Source organism: Antechinus flavipes, chromosome 2 (assembly GCF_016432865.1).
Source record: "Antechinus flavipes isolate AdamAnt ecotype Samford, QLD, Australia chromosome 2, AdamAnt_v2, whole genome shotgun sequence".
Classification (NCBI taxonomy): domain Eukaryota; kingdom Metazoa; phylum Chordata; class Mammalia; order Dasyuromorphia; family Dasyuridae; genus Antechinus; species Antechinus flavipes.
The window spans coordinates 45,857,679-45,873,171 of NC_067399.1; the positions used below are offsets into that span (position 1 = coordinate 45,857,679).

A 15,493-nucleotide genomic window follows, 5' to 3' on the forward strand; every position below is an offset into this window, starting at 1 on the left:
CCCTTCTTCTGGGAGTAAAGCATTTTCAATCATAATTTCTTTTCATTCTTGAATTCAGTAAATATTTACTGAGCAGCAAAACACTTTGCTGGTCACTGCAGGTATACAAAGAATGAGGCTCCCAATGCCCTTATGGACTGAAGTTCTAGGGGAGACAAGTACATGAATAGTTCAAGGCAGGATGTGGTAAGTGTTGTGAGAGGTAGAAACAAATGGGAGGTTGGGGAGGGGACATTGTTTTCAGCTTGTGGGGAAGGGAGAATAATCAGGAATGGCTTTGTCCCTGAAGAAATGGCATTTTACTGGCCCCTAAGGAACCAGTAGGGTTGAGATAGAGATCAAAGGAAGATTTCAGGAGCATAATGCATGAGAAAAAGTAAAGAGTTGGGAAGTGCAAAGTCACAGAGAGTCTGAATAAATCCAATTGACTGAAATATAGGATTTCTGCTGATTAACAATGGTAGACTGAGATGGACAGGTAGACTGAGGCCAAACTGTACAGGTCCTTGAATGCCAAGGGGAAGAATAGGGTAGATAAAGAACTGATGTTTTGTCAGGAGGGAAGAAGCAGGATCTGAGCAGTGTAAGAACTTAGAAGATACTGGATGAGGGAGCAGGATCCCTGTCACAGTCATATGTCATATCTCACGAGTTCATCCCCCTCCCCCTGTTTTAGTCAAAAAAGGGTTCAAATTTGGGCTTAAATTTTCCTTTCACAAACCTTTGCTCTCATGTTGGAGACTTCATCATATACAATCATCATACACAATCATATACAATATAATATACATCATATACAATCATACAAAACTCTAGCATCACCCTTCTTAACCTGCCGTGACTACATTGTCACTCTACTGCTGATCCTCAATTTTACCATTAACTCTAACTATTCCTGCTCTGTCATCTCTCAATTCTGAAATTTCTCTCTTATCATACACCCATCTACTCCCATTTCTCCCTTTGTCTTAATTCTTTACTCCTACCTGTGTGCTACTGAACACAGCTGAGCTAAGGCACAACACAGCTACCCGAGTCCACTACAAAACCCAGTCATAGATTAGCTAATCCTGACTGGGCTCTCACTGTCAGGAGGCAAATTCTTTTATTCCTCTTTGATGGCCCAACACACTCTCCACAACGACTACTATAAACTTTCTCATTTCTCAAGATCTCTATACCACGCCATCCCTAGGAGGAGAAGACTTTGCCTACTCTTCCACTGAGAAAATGAAGAAATCCACTTAAGTCAGTCAACTAATTGGCATTTATTGAGCTTTCTCCATGGTTACCAAAGATCTCCTAATTGTTAAATTTAATTTCTCTGTCCTATCCCATGCAATCTCTCTACAGCTTTTAACACTGACCACCCCTCTTTGAAGACTCTGTCCTTCCTTAGCTTCCATGCCTCTAAATTGTCTTTGTTCTCTTTCATTTTCTGTAACTGATCCCTTCTTAGCCTCCTCAACTGGATCATTATCTAATTCCTTCCCACTAGATCTCCCACTGACAGATACTCTTTTCCATAGCTACCCTCCCAAGGCTCTAGTTCAGGTCCTCTTTTTAATTCTATATTTTTTCTTAAGTGATCTCATCAGCTCCTACAGTCTCCTCCTCCTCCTCCTCCTCCTCATCATCATCATCATCCATCTCTACACAGATGGTTCTAAAATCTGTATCATCTATCCCTAATATTTTCTAAACTCCAATTCTATATCATCTAACTTTACTTGGATAGTTCATCAGAACATCAAACTCAACAAATCTGTCACAGGACTTTTTACATCCTCCCTCCCACCTCCAACTCTATCCTTCTTTTTGTTCTTAATTATTTTACTGGAGAGTGCCACCACCCTTTCCCAGACATCAAGGTTTGTAATTTTGGGACACCACATTTGACTCTTTCTTCTTCCTTACTACTTATAGCCAATCAGCAGTCAAATCCTGTTGAATCAACTTCTATATTGATGTGTCAAACTCAAATAGAAATGGGTCAGGAACCCTTTAGGTTACATGCTGACTTAGAAACAATATATGAACATTACCTATATTCTACTTTTATTTTTATTTATTTTGCTATCCATTTCCTAATTACATTTTAATCTGATTTTGCCACATACCAGGTCACGGTTTTTTTTTTACACCCCCATCTCTATACCATCTCTTCCATGTCTTTCCACCAATACTGTCATTACCTTATTTCAAGTCCTCATAATTTCTAATCAGGGTTATTTCAGTAGCCTCCTAGACCTTAAGGTCTCCAATCTATCCTCTATAAAACAATCAAATTAACATTTCCAAGACACTGATCTACATCACTCCTCTACTGGAAAAAAGCACCAGAGGCCTTTTTTGGCCTCTAGAATAAAATAATGCCTAAGGTCGTCATGTAAAGACCCCATAATCTAGTTCTCATTTACTTTATTCTGTATTTCTCTCCTTCATGGCCTCTACATTTCAGCCAAATTTAGGCACTAGCTGCTCAACAAACTGGACATTTTCTGACTCTGTGCCCACAGGTTGACCCCTCCATGTCTCCCAGAATCCTTAGTGATTTTCAAAGCTCAGCCCAGATGCCAACTACTCTTTTATGTCTTTCATTCCCACCCCCTTATGTAATTGCCATTGTCTTCTAATCAAATATTCTTCTATTTTCTTCTCTAAAAACTCATCTCCCTCCACTAGAATATAAGCTCTTTGAGGCCAGGATACTCATTACTCACTCCTTCGGCACCAAACATAGCGCCTTCCACGTAGAGAGTATTTAAGAAGTATTTGTTGTATTCAACTCAGTTGAGTATCTGAACAAAAGTGGAGGAGGCCACGGAGACTGAAGAGACTTGACAATCTGTTGGGTCATAGTGCGTGAGAAAGAGAGGGGGTGTGAGGGGAGAGAGAGAGAGAGAGAGAGAGAGAGAGAGAGAGAGAGAGAGAAAGGAGGGAGAAGAAATGGAGGGAGGAAGGGAGGAGAGAGGGAAGGAGAGAGAGAGAAAGGAGGGAGAAGAAATGGAGGGAGGAAGGGAGGAGAGAGAGAGAAAGGAGGGAGAAGAAATGGAGGGAGGAAGGGAGAAGAAAGAGAAGGGGAGAGAGAGAGAGAGAGAGAGAGAGAAGAGAGAGAGAGAGGGAGGAGAGAGGGGAGAGAGAGGAGAGAGAAAGAATATGGATATTTAGAAAGAGAAAGGAATAAAAGAAGACTCCAAGGTTTTAGGCCTGAGTAACTAAAAGAATCAGGACACCACTTACAGATCGGGAGAAGTTAAGAGAAGGGGTGTGTGTGTGACAGATATATATGTTGAATTTGAGGTGCTGGCTGACTTTCTAAGTGAAGCCATTCAATGAGCAGCCTTCTGCTTCTTATTCAAATGTCAGCTGAAATCTCACCTTCTCCAAGAAACTTTCTTGGATCCTTTTAATATCCACATCTTCGCTCTGAGTCTTCCTAATTTATTCCATCTAGTCATCTCCCTATTAGATAATAAGCCCCCGAGACCAGTGACTCTCTTCTGTGTTCCCCGTGTCCCCCCAAGAGCTTAGAGACTGACTTGAGTTTATGTCTGTGTCATTTGACTGCTCCCACCATGTGCAAGGTATCAGCTGCAAGGGATGTAAGGATGAAAAATAACGTCACTGGCAGCTTAGGGAGAAGTGGGATGGGGGCTTTCTAGGAGAATTTGCCTTTGTGCTGCACCTTGAGGAAGAGCTAGGTCTGAGAGAAAGATCATGGGGGACATTTCAGGTGGAAAAATGACTTGAACAAAAGTAAGGATGGGCAAGTGGATCGTGGGTGTGTGTGTGGGGGGGGGAGGGCGGAAGATAGGCACAAACTGGTCTGACACAAGGTCCCATGTGATGAGGGTAGGTCGGGAGAGGGCAGAGAAAAAGGCAAATAAAATCCAAGTGGGGAGAGATCACTTCCCGGGAGACGTGGGATCTGGGCCAGGCTCTGAGGAGGGATTCGTGGAGGCCACGGTGTGGAAGGCGTGCTTCCGGACCTGGTGCTAGGGCTTTTGTGACCGCATGGAGACGAGAGGAAGCAAGAGAACATCTTCGAAGGGCTCGGGCTCTCAGGGTCGCTGGATCATTACGCAGAGTGGGCAGGGGCCTCGAAGGCCACCAAAACCAACCTCATTTTGGGAGCTAAGTCCCAGGAGTGAAATGGTTTTGTCCGAGGTCCCCCAACCCCCAGTCCGGCAGTTTTCCCTTCACCCCTCTGGCTGGATCAGGCAATGGCTGCAAGGGCAGACTAAGAGGCACACGGTGGATGGCTGTTAAATGCATCTGTTTCTTCTCTCACACGCGGTGAAGCCGCTGATGGTTTGGGAGGATGAGACCCTGTCTGTGCCCTGTCCGGGAGGGGCCGGAGAGGAGGAGAGCTCCTGCGGCAGCGAGGGGAAAGTCCATCCCTGGAGGAGCCAAGAAGGCCCGTGTCCAGGGGCGGCAGGGCCGGGAGCGTCCTCCATGCTGCTGCCCCAGGATCCAAGCCCAGTGCCCAGGAGGGCTTAGCAGGGGCCGCGCTCCAAGGCTTTAGGTCAGAAGTGGAAAAAGATGGCGGGATGAGTCTGGGGCAGGAGGCGAGAGCCCTGCCCGACACCGCGGCCTCTCATCCGCCCGCCCGAGCCTCGGCCCCCAGCCCCCTTCAGCCGGCACTGCTGGCTGGGTCGCAGGGAGGGGTGAGGGAGGCGCCTGCCCAGTCAGAGAATGGGGGGCTTGGACGGGATGGAAGGTGTGGTGGCTGACTGGGGCGAGGCACAGGAGGAAAGTTAAAGCTGGATTTAAGGTTTCCGTGGGAGGGTAATGGTGTGATCAAGGAAAAAGAGAAATCAGGAAGAAGGGAAGTTGGAGGAAAATGATAAGCACAGCTTTGGAAACACTGAGTCAGAAGATGTGGATGCAAACGTGGGGCTGCAAGGAAAGCAACAAACAAGTGTTTATCCAGGACTTACTGAGTGCCAGGCACTGTGGGATGAAAGAATCGGGCTTGAAAATATAGAAGTCACATGCCCAGAAGTGGTAACTGACGCTACTGGGAGGGGGGGGGGGGGGAGGTCTGGGGAGGAGGGCTCTTTACCGTCTTGTGTGGGTCACGGACCCCTGTGAAGCCGCTTAGCCCCCAGGGACCCCTTCTCAGAACCACACTGGTTGCCTACGTTCATAGTCAGAAATGCCAAGTTTCAGTTAGAGGTCGGTGAAAATAAAGATAGAATTCTTTCTTCCATCCAAGTTCAAGGACCTCCTGGAATCTCTCCACAGCTAGACAGATCTGTGGACTCAAGTGGATGACCCTTGGCTTAGAGAGAAAAGCCATAGAACTACAGTGAGCTTTAAGACGGCACTCAGAATGTCCATAGCCTTGCTTTTAGTGCCTGGAACTGTGCCAGAAATGACCAGATATTTAAACAAAGCATCTCTTGGTCATCCATGCGATAAAGGCAATATTAAATAGTCAGCTGTCCAGGAGGATTCGGGTTTGTCGTTGCAGTGTAGCCAGCTGCAGTCACACATTAGATTACTTTCTGTTCCATGCCCTGGCATCTCTCTCAGTTGGTTTTAATAAGACAGGAACAACAATTTCAAGACTGTTACTTCCTCTTCATTGTATCTGCAGGACTGAGGACACTCGCTGGTATATAGTAGGAGCCTAATAATGCTTGTTGACTTGACTTGGTAACTGGGAATAAGCTAGGGTTTCTCAATTCATCATGGATTTCCGGAGCTGCTTATCAGCTTAAAGGCTTAAAAATGATGCAAGTTATCCCCAGTCAGACCCAATAGTCACAGCACCAAGCCCGGCCCCAATGGTGATACCCGGGGGACCACCTTGATCCTGAATGCTTTTCTAATAGAAGGGGGCAGGAGTTGTAGAAGTCCAGTTCCCTGATCTGAAGTAATGGAACAACCCTAGCACCCTGCTCTGTTTTCAAGGGGTTATAATTCCAGGCCATTCATTTTTTCCCCGATTGACTATGTCATTGTAGAGTTCATACTCATGCAACCTCGTGTCTGAATGCTGTTCTCAGATTTAGATAAACAGATCTAGATGCAGATATGAGTTTGGATAACACTTTGGATTTGTCTCTCTTGGGAGCAAATCTTTATACCTGCTGCTAAAGAAGAAATTGACTCTTTAGGTCTTCTAGTTATCAAGTCTCAGGTAACTTTTTCTTCTTCAAAATCATGGTAGTAAAAAAACAAACAAACTCTAAAATTCCAAGTGGTTGGAAAAATTGAAAAATCCTTGGTCTATCATAGTTGCTAGTAAAAAAAGGGGGGGGAGATATAGGGAATAAATGAAGAAAGGAGAGGGGGAAGGGAGAGAATAGAATGAGAGGGAAGTGGGAAGGAAGGGAGAAAGGGAGGAAGAAGAAGGAGAGAAGGAAAAGGAAGACCTTGTAAAACTTACAATCTGTTACATACTAGGTCAGTCTATTGGTTTCCATAATTTTCTCCCCATTCATATGACATACCTAAATGTCAATACAATTTAACCATCAAGCCCAATTACTTCAAGGTCAGAGGTAACAAGATTGTTGCCTTTAAAGCTAAATAATTAAAAGGAAATCCAAAGCATTTTTTGCCTTTGCAGCAGATCACTTTGGAATTCTTTTTCAATGTGTCTTACAAACAAGCTGAGCTTGACCTGGATCCTCATTAGCCAGAATGTGAGGATGATTGAAGGGACTCTTTGGAGGTCACTTAGTTCATCTTCATCTAAGCAGGATGCTTCTGCCTCAACTGCCCACATCACTACTGTGTGAGCCGGCAGCTTCTGCTTTAAGACCGCCAGTGATGAAGTCACTAGCTTCTGCGTTAATCCTGCACCTTTGGGACACTGCTACGTATGAGGAAGTTTCCATCGCTCCTGCTTCTGTCCTCTGGATTTTTCTTCCGGATGGAATCACTCTTCCCTGCTGTATCTTCTATCTACCGGCCTAGAGGCCAATGGTCTCAAGCTCAACAACAGAGGGCACTACACTGGACCTAAGGACCTCAGTGGGCCACATATTGACTTTAAAACCCCCCACAATAACATTATCTTCTCTTGTGTTTTTGTTTATTTTGTTAACTATTTCTCAATTATATTTTAACCTATTTGGGGCAGTACTTGGGAGTACAGCCTCAGTCTGATAACTCTGCTCTGGGTAAAACAGTCCTGGACTCTTCAGCAAGCTCTCATATGATACGCTCTCCTGTCACGTTGCCGTTCTGACCTCCCCTCTTCTGGCTATGTTCCAGCCCATTTATGTCCTTTCTACAACAGGATACCCAGACCTGATAACAAAGCATTTTACATGTGGGGAAACTGAGGCTAAGCAAGTTAAGTGACTCAGGTAAGAAGTATCACAATGAGATTCAAATTCAGACCTTGTGGTTCCAAGTCTCACACTCTCTCATCTCTCTAGCTCTGGATACCACGCTTCTACTAATATACCCTAAGACATCTTTCACTTTTTGGCTCCCATAGAACACTCAGTTAACAGGTTCCCCAGAAGTCTTTTCTTTTCCACACGAAACCAGGAATGGCAGTTTCTTGCCGTCTGGGTTACAATCCTCTTAGTCTTCCTAAAATTCTAGCATCCACAGCTACTGATCAATCTACTGCACAGTAACAAAGTAGGCAGAAGATATTCCTTTTTTTACCTAGTTTTCTACCTATGCGAGACTGGGCCCAGTGCCAGGCACCTTAAGATCCAGGGTTCTCCATTTCTCTCCTTTTTTTCTCCTAAGATCCCAGCTAATCTCATTATCCCTTACACAGTATTTAGACATAACACCTAAAGACATACTCCAAAGGATTATATAAACATTTGGAAAAAACTGGTGAGAGTGTTAGTCCAACTCATGGCTCTAGAACCAGAGCGAGATGGACAGAGGGAAGAGGGGGAGACGGAAAGAGACGAGAACGACAGAAACACAAACATGGAAAAGAGATGAGGAGGATTTGAGTATAAAGCTTCATTAGAGTCGGAGAGGCAAGTGATGGCAGCCTACCAAGGTCACTTCTAATTTAGCCCATCTAATTGGCAAACATGTTTCCAAATGGCTATCATCTCACAGGGCTCAGAATTAATGAAGCCCGATTATTTTCATTACCTTCATCTGAGATGGAGAAAGAGTGAAACAGCCAGCATGCATGCAGGCTAGAAAGCTAGAGGGGTGGGTGAGACAGCCACTGTGCTAACAGGGAAGACAGCTTCCTTGAGACATGGACAGAAAAGAAAAGAAAGACCTGTTTCTTACTTAAGAAAAATAAAATTTTTAAAGAGAAGAGGGGAAGGACAAAGATTCGAGAACAAATTTTAGATAGGTGAACAAGAGGAATGTGAGAAAACAAAACTGATAGGGCTGGTGAGGCAGGGAAAGCTAGAGATGTTACAAGGGAGAAAAATGCAGGGCGCGGGGAGAGCCTGAATAAACACTACAAAAAAGAAAGAAAAAGTCAGGGTGAAGATCAAGTTGTTAGTGGGGGAGGGAGAATGCTGCTCAAGGACTAATCTCTTCTTCCCTTCTAACACAATCCATCGGGTTGGGTAGACATGGAATAAACCACATCTCATCAGCATTTAAGGAGCTCTCTGCAGAAGCCATGTGGTTCCAGAATTACTGTGAAGTAGTTGTTATTGGAAAGAGGATTAAACTAGATTCGAGCAGCTGAAGTACCAAAATAGTCTTTTCCAAATTAATTAATTGGTCAGTAACAACACCCCACTAACTGGGGCCCTCTCCCTTGCAAACAAACAAAAATCCCCATCAGAAATAATGGGCCTAAATGTAAGGAGGAGAGCACGGCATTCATTGACACCTACTGTATACAGTGGTAAATGGGCAAGAAAGAGAAACTAAAAATTCAGATCTGGCTCCCTAACTGTACCTTCTGAGTCATTTCCTCTCTTCTTCCCCGGTTTTGTAACCTTCCCCTCTGCAAAAATGATCTGTAATGACAGTGCCTTGGGCTCTGGTGTTGGTGGTCATACATAAAGTAGGAAGGGGGTGACTCTCCAAGGACAGGGCCCACCCCGGTCATTGCCCGAAGAATCTATTCTCACAGCCTCCTTTTCGGTACAAAAAAGAAGGGGGCCCATGAAAGACACCGATATGAGATGCAGAGCATAAGCAAGCAGCCGTAACCATGGCAACAGACATATTAGACACTGCAGGTTCCTGAAGGCTGTCTGATAAGGTATTATTAACTGAAGCCTCCTCAAAACACTCTCCATTTACAACTGAACGGAAAGACATTGTGTGGAAAGTAATCTACTTCCATTTATCGGGCTGGAATTAACTTTTAGTGGGAATGAAATCTGTTTCAAGCTTGATTCTGAGGTCTCAGACCAAGAGGGCAAAAATATTTATGAGAATTAAAAGAATTATATATCCAGGACAATACCTAGGTTGGCCAGGGACTGTATTTCTTTGGGTTTTTGTGTCTTTTTCTATTCTGCAGCGAAGGAAATACCTAATTGGGTCACAAACCTTCTCTTAATGACAAGAAAACAATCCCTTCTCTTCCACTGATATCTTTTCAGTAATATCAAAGGAAACAATAGTCTCCTGATGTATATAACAGAACTCTTGAGACTCGAATCTCACAGAATCCATCCTTTTCCATCTCGAACTGGCTACTCCTTCTGAGCAGCAAATCCCTAGGGAGGCCATCTCAAATCTGTAATTTAAATATATAGAGAAAAGAATCATAAAAATCCCTAATCCCTTTCATCAGGTGCCCCACGGGCTTACCAAGTCAAATTCAGATGTTTTCATGAGATGGCTAAAATGTCCAAATGCCAAACAGGTACAGAAGAAGGTTGTTAGTTCTCTCCTTCCTAATCTCTAACCATTAGAAACTAATCTGTCTTAAAGAAAAAGAAAAGGTAGCAGATCAGAGCCCTGAGTCTGGAAGCAGGGAGACCCTAGTTCAAATCCAGTCTCAGACAATTAGTAATGTGTAACCTTGCACAAGTCACTTACTTAGCTTCCTTGTCTGAAAAATGAGCTGGACATGGAAATGGCAAAACACTTCAATATCTTTGCCAAGAAAATCCCCAATGGCCTCATGAAGAGCGGCCCCCCTCTCTTGCCAACAACTGAAAAATGACTCAGCAACAAAAGAAAAAGGAAATGATAAAGGAGTCTAGACGTTGGGCATATGGATTGACTACTTGACTGAAGAACTTTTACAACTTTTACTATCTATTTATCTAATTTTTGTTTTTGTTTTTCGTTGTGTTTTAAACAAAGTCAGCATAAGTTCTTTCATAACAAAAGGTTGTAGGGACATCTCTTAATATTATACTTTAGAGAGTTTAGTCATTATCTGAACGACACTGCTCATCACATGTTGTATTCATGGCTTTCTACTCCAGTTGACTTGAAAGAAATGGAGGCCAAGCCCTGACTTTCTTCACTTATTCAACAGTGACATTAATCAATCAATACTTTTACTCTCATGACTAAATGTCTAATGAGACCATGATAAAAAGTGACCCCTGTGTACATGATCCTACCCATGTACAAACAATAATCCCTATGGTGCCAAAATAACAACAAAAAAATTTCCAAAAATGATGTTTCTACTAAAAGATTAATTCAAGGGATTAAAAAACTAAAACAAAAACAAAAACCTCACTGACTTTGGAGTCACAGGTCCTAAGTGAGACAAATGTGTGTGTGTGTGTGTGTGTGTGTGTGTGTGTGAAGGAGAGGGAGAGGGAGAAGGAGAGAGATTTCTATTGTTGCTACAAAATATATATTATCTTCTTTTAGAGATATACAAATCCCTTGTAGCAATTTTACAGATGAGATGAAATATTTTTATTAAATTTATGCTATATTAGTTTGTATTAAAGATACTTTTAAATATTATGTATATAAATTTTTAAAATAAATTTAAGATGTATATATGTATACATATACATATACATATACATATACATATACATATACATGTTTACATACACACATTTTATTTTGACACAACATTCTGCAACAAACATCACAAAAAGACAAGAGTTTTTGGGGAAAGATCAAGGTGAATTTGAAATGCTCATGGAACACCTAGTGTGAGATATCTGAAAGGTAGAAAATGTGATGCGAGTCTTGAAATCATCAGCATAGAAATGAAAATTTAACCCATGGGGATGGTGATGATCAACAAGTGAGAAGAGGGCTCAGTTTACATCCTTGGGGGACACTCATGGTTAGTGAGCACAACCTGGATGATAATCGATTAAAAGAGAATGAGAAGTAATGATCGTAAAAGCAGGAGGGGAACCAGGAAGTAGTAGCTTCATGAAAACGTCAAGGAGAGAGTACGCAAAAGAAGAATGTGACCAGTAGTATCAAGGGCCACAGACAGGGTCAAGAAGCCAGATGACAGAGAAAAGGCCATTGGATTTGGCATTTAAGACATCACTGGTAACTTTGGAGAGAGCTTTTTCAGAGAGTTAAGAATCAAGTAAGAGATGATGAAATGGATGAACTGATTGTAGATGGCTTTGTCAAAGAGTTCAGTCATGAAAGGAAGGAGAGCTATAGTAAGACAGCTAGTAGGGATGGGGAATTTTTTTTTTTTAAGATGGGAGAAACACAGGTATGTTTGTAGGTGGTAGGGAAACAATCAGTAGACAGAGAGAGATGAAATATTGTGAGAAATTGGGAATCACAGAGAAAGCAATCTACTGGAGAAGACAGAATGGGATCAAAAAATTCATGAAAAAAGAATTTGCTTTTAACATGAATTAAGTTTATTAGTACAATTAGAAATCAGATGACATAAATTAGAGAGACATAATAGCTAGTTATTAGTTACTTTCCTATTTGCAATCTTTCCTCTCCATCTTTTAACAAAAAGGAGTTGCTTAAATCAATCATGCAAAGTACTATAGGCCAAAGTTCCAAGGCTTAAATGAAACTAGACCAATAAAATAATCACACTATAAGCACAAACTCTAACAAATACTGAAAATATTGCTTTTGGCACTGTTCCTCTGCTGGCTATCAAGGCTCACCCATCATTAGATGCTTTGAAGGCTGGTGCAAATTTTGAAATCTTCCATTTTCACATTTGCCACCATCTGCTTTTTCTCTTGAAGACAACTTTTCAATGACTTCCACAAGTTTATGTGAAAATTGCCATTTAAAAATATTAATGAAAAAGATTTTATTAAATTTTTATTTACATCTTCAAGAGGACTGTGTGCTGCCTGTGAGAGCTTCTCACTGATCATCTACCAAGGTAACTTTAGTAAGCAGTACTCATATTTGAATAGCAAACAAATGCAATAATTTAGCAAAAAAAATTAATAACGTATAAATTATATCTGTGCAACTTTCACATCATAATGTGGACTTTTAGAAAATCTAAATCACCACAACCATATGTTAAAGAGAAATGACCGACACCTTGTTTACAGATTAACTATGGATGATCTGCTACATTTGGTGGTTTTACAGCAGATATCTCAAGAAATATTTATGATACCAGCCCCCTGCTACTTGGAGGAGAAAATTCATCAGGTAGAACCTGTACTGTATTTAAACAATTTTTGACTTAATAAATAGCTTGAACCATAAAAATAGGGAAGGAGGGCCATTTTCAAGTATCTGAAGGGGCATCATGTAAGAAAAGAGATTAGCAAGCACTGCTTCATAAGGCTAAAAAGCAAATAGAGAGGACTGATGAAAAGAAAAAGTTTGCAACAAGACAAGCCATCTAAATATAGACTATCCTTGGGAGATGATAGGCTCACTTCTCACTCAAGGTCTTCAAGCAAAAGCCTTCCTGGCCAACCTGCTGGACATGATGTCTCTAGGATTCATGTTCGGGTAGTGATTGGTCTAGAGGGTCTCCTCCTGAACTCAGATTTTGGGATTTTCTAGCAGTCCAGGTCATAACTGCAGTAATAGCTGTTAGCAATGATCTCCAAGAATCTGAACAAGAACTTGTACTTGCAAAGTACATGGCGGTCAGCTGGACCCTCCTAGTATCCTCAATAGTTGGTGGCTACTTTTGGCATTGATTCTCTGCAAATTGGCCTGCACCAGGATTCCAAGAAGCCCAGGGAGGCCGTGCGACCCCCTGCCCCTCACCCTGCCCCGTGCCCTGAGAGGAGGCTGGGAGTTCGGGGAGTCCCACAAACAGACTCTGTCTGACAGGGGATGCGCCAAGCCCAAGAAGCCGCTCTCTAACGGCCGGGGCCTGTTTGCCACCGAACTCTGGGTTCTCCCTCCTCGCTGTCCCCAGGTCAGCTCCGGGCGACCCGACCTACCGTCATGATGAGCTTCTCCACACAGTCTGGGGCCACGCTGTGGAGGTGGGTGAGGTGCAGCTGCAGGTGGATCTTGTTGTTGAGCATGTCCTGGCACAGCGGGCAGCGCAGCATGGGCTGCACCGAGTGCTGAGTCATGGCGTGCACCCGCAGCCGGTTCACATCCGCGTTACTGTACTTACAGTACGGGCACTGGAACATCTGGACGAGAAGGGAGGGAGATAGACTCCAGCCAGCACCGCGTCCTCCTCCTCCTGCCCACCCACCCCCCCCAGCGTGCTCACGCCGGCTGCCTCCCCGCCCCCCCCCCCCGACCAGGCGCCGGCCTCACCTGCTCTGCTCGGGCCTCCTCCGATGTTTTAGGTCTCTTGGAAGAGAGGGGGGGCTCCGAGCCACTCGGGAAGGACGCGCGCTTGGAGGCTGCGGGACAGTCTGGGAGCTCCTTGTCTGCCTGGCTGGACGAGGCTACAAGAGAAAATGGAAGCTACATTACGGGATCTGTGCCGGGCAAGCTGAAATGGGGTTGCTGCTGGGCGAAAACCAACATCCATTTATAGCGCAGGATTTCTTGAAAAACCAAGATTCCAGGAGGATGAACATCCAGGCTGGCACACATGTTGGAAGGAAGCGACTTTCTTCTCACTCTCAGTTAGTGCTTTAAGCACCGAGGAAAGGGCGAGGAAAGGAAAGGGTGAGGAGCTGGGACACAACGTCCTGGCGGGGGCTGCGGTTCCGAGCCCACTTGCCCCGGACTCTCACATCAGGGTCTAAGTTCTTACAGTTAAACGCGCGTACACGTGTGTGTGCTTGTGTCAAATGAGACTTGGGAAGATCTCCGCAAAACCTTCAAGCGCTACAAAAGTGCCAGCACTATCTTTAAAATTATCATCACTACTAAGTAAGTGGAGAAGGCAGGTGGTTCTTTGTCATTCCCACTAGCATTAGGATCCACTCACTCACAGGGATTAGCGCCCCATCTTTTTGCCCCAAGGCTCTGCATTACTCTCTAGAGAATGTCAAATTGATAAACATTTATTAAGTGACTACCAGGAGGCAGGCCCTGTGCAAAGTGTTGGGGATACAGAAAGAGGCAAAAGGCAGTCCCTGCCCTCAATGAGCTGTAAGTCTAATAAGGGAGACAATATGCAACATACACCCTGCCCCACACACAATAATCTACAAGATTAAATTGCCTGAATCACATTCTAATAGATCTAGATGCTATAGGAAAAAACTGGCAAATGTTAGCTTGGAGGAAAAGCATTTCTACTCTGTTGATCAAATCCACCCATTTATTTATTCATTTATTCTTCATATGAGATAGAACCATCTGAAATGTAGGATGGAAAACAATAAGAAAATATTAGAGGAGTTGTTCTGGGAATGATATGGAAGTTTCTTGACTTGAAAATTAGCAAAATTAATTATTTACTCATAAAATGTACAACTTTTCTACCATAACATGATATAAAACCATGATAGCAAGTTGAGTGAGTGGGTTTTAAGTATGGCCATAGAGAATCTTTAATAGTTAGTTTGCCTTTTTGGTAGACCACAAATCTTCCTTGCTTAATAGCTAAAAGTTTTAGACCTTTGTAATAGCCAATGATAATGGCTTTATGGCAATGGTCAAAGAAAAATGGCAAAAACCTTATCCCTCTCACCAAAAGAAAGAGACAGAGAATGGAGGAGGGGAAGGAGAGAGGGAGAGAGGAGAGAGGAGAGGAAGGGAGAATAAAGGAAAGGGAAGAGGAAGACAAGGGAAGGGAAGGGAAAAGATAATTTTTTCTGAAACCCTCAGCTTAATGTGATTTGGCACTTGGGTCATTCAATGAGAAAAAAACTAATTTTCACTCCTTGGCAAAACTATGCTTAATCTCATTCTGCTTAACCATCTAGCAAATGTTTCTACTTTTATGCTTAGCTTTGGGATTTGTTTTGACATGGACACCAAGATGCTGTCTTTATGTACATGTACTTTAATAAACAATTTTAGAAAATCAATTTTGTTCATTAAAACCATATGGCCACAAAATATATATATTTTTAAAAATGTTAAATGCAGGAAATATTCCAGGAAGTTGATACTCTTCCCAGAATGCACATCTTGCAACCTTTAACCTCAGTATCTTGGTAACCCTGGTCTACATAAGTTTGTAAGGCATCTATTATTTAAAAACTACAAAGACAAGCATATTACATACAGACCCCTCCTCCTCCCAACACAC

General features: G+C 43.0%; 1 protein-coding gene across 1 annotated transcript in view; it reads right to left on the reverse strand.

The window, feature by feature from the left end:
• ZFHX3 (zinc finger homeobox 3) overlaps positions 1-15,493 on the reverse strand; it is a 199,509-nt gene that overhangs the window by 32,516 nt on the left and 151,500 nt on the right. The window contains 2 exon segments of the mRNA XM_051974700.1: positions 13,266-13,466; positions 13,597-13,730. Of these exon segments, the coding sequence (XP_051830660.1) occupies positions 13,266-13,466; positions 13,597-13,730 (335 nt within the window).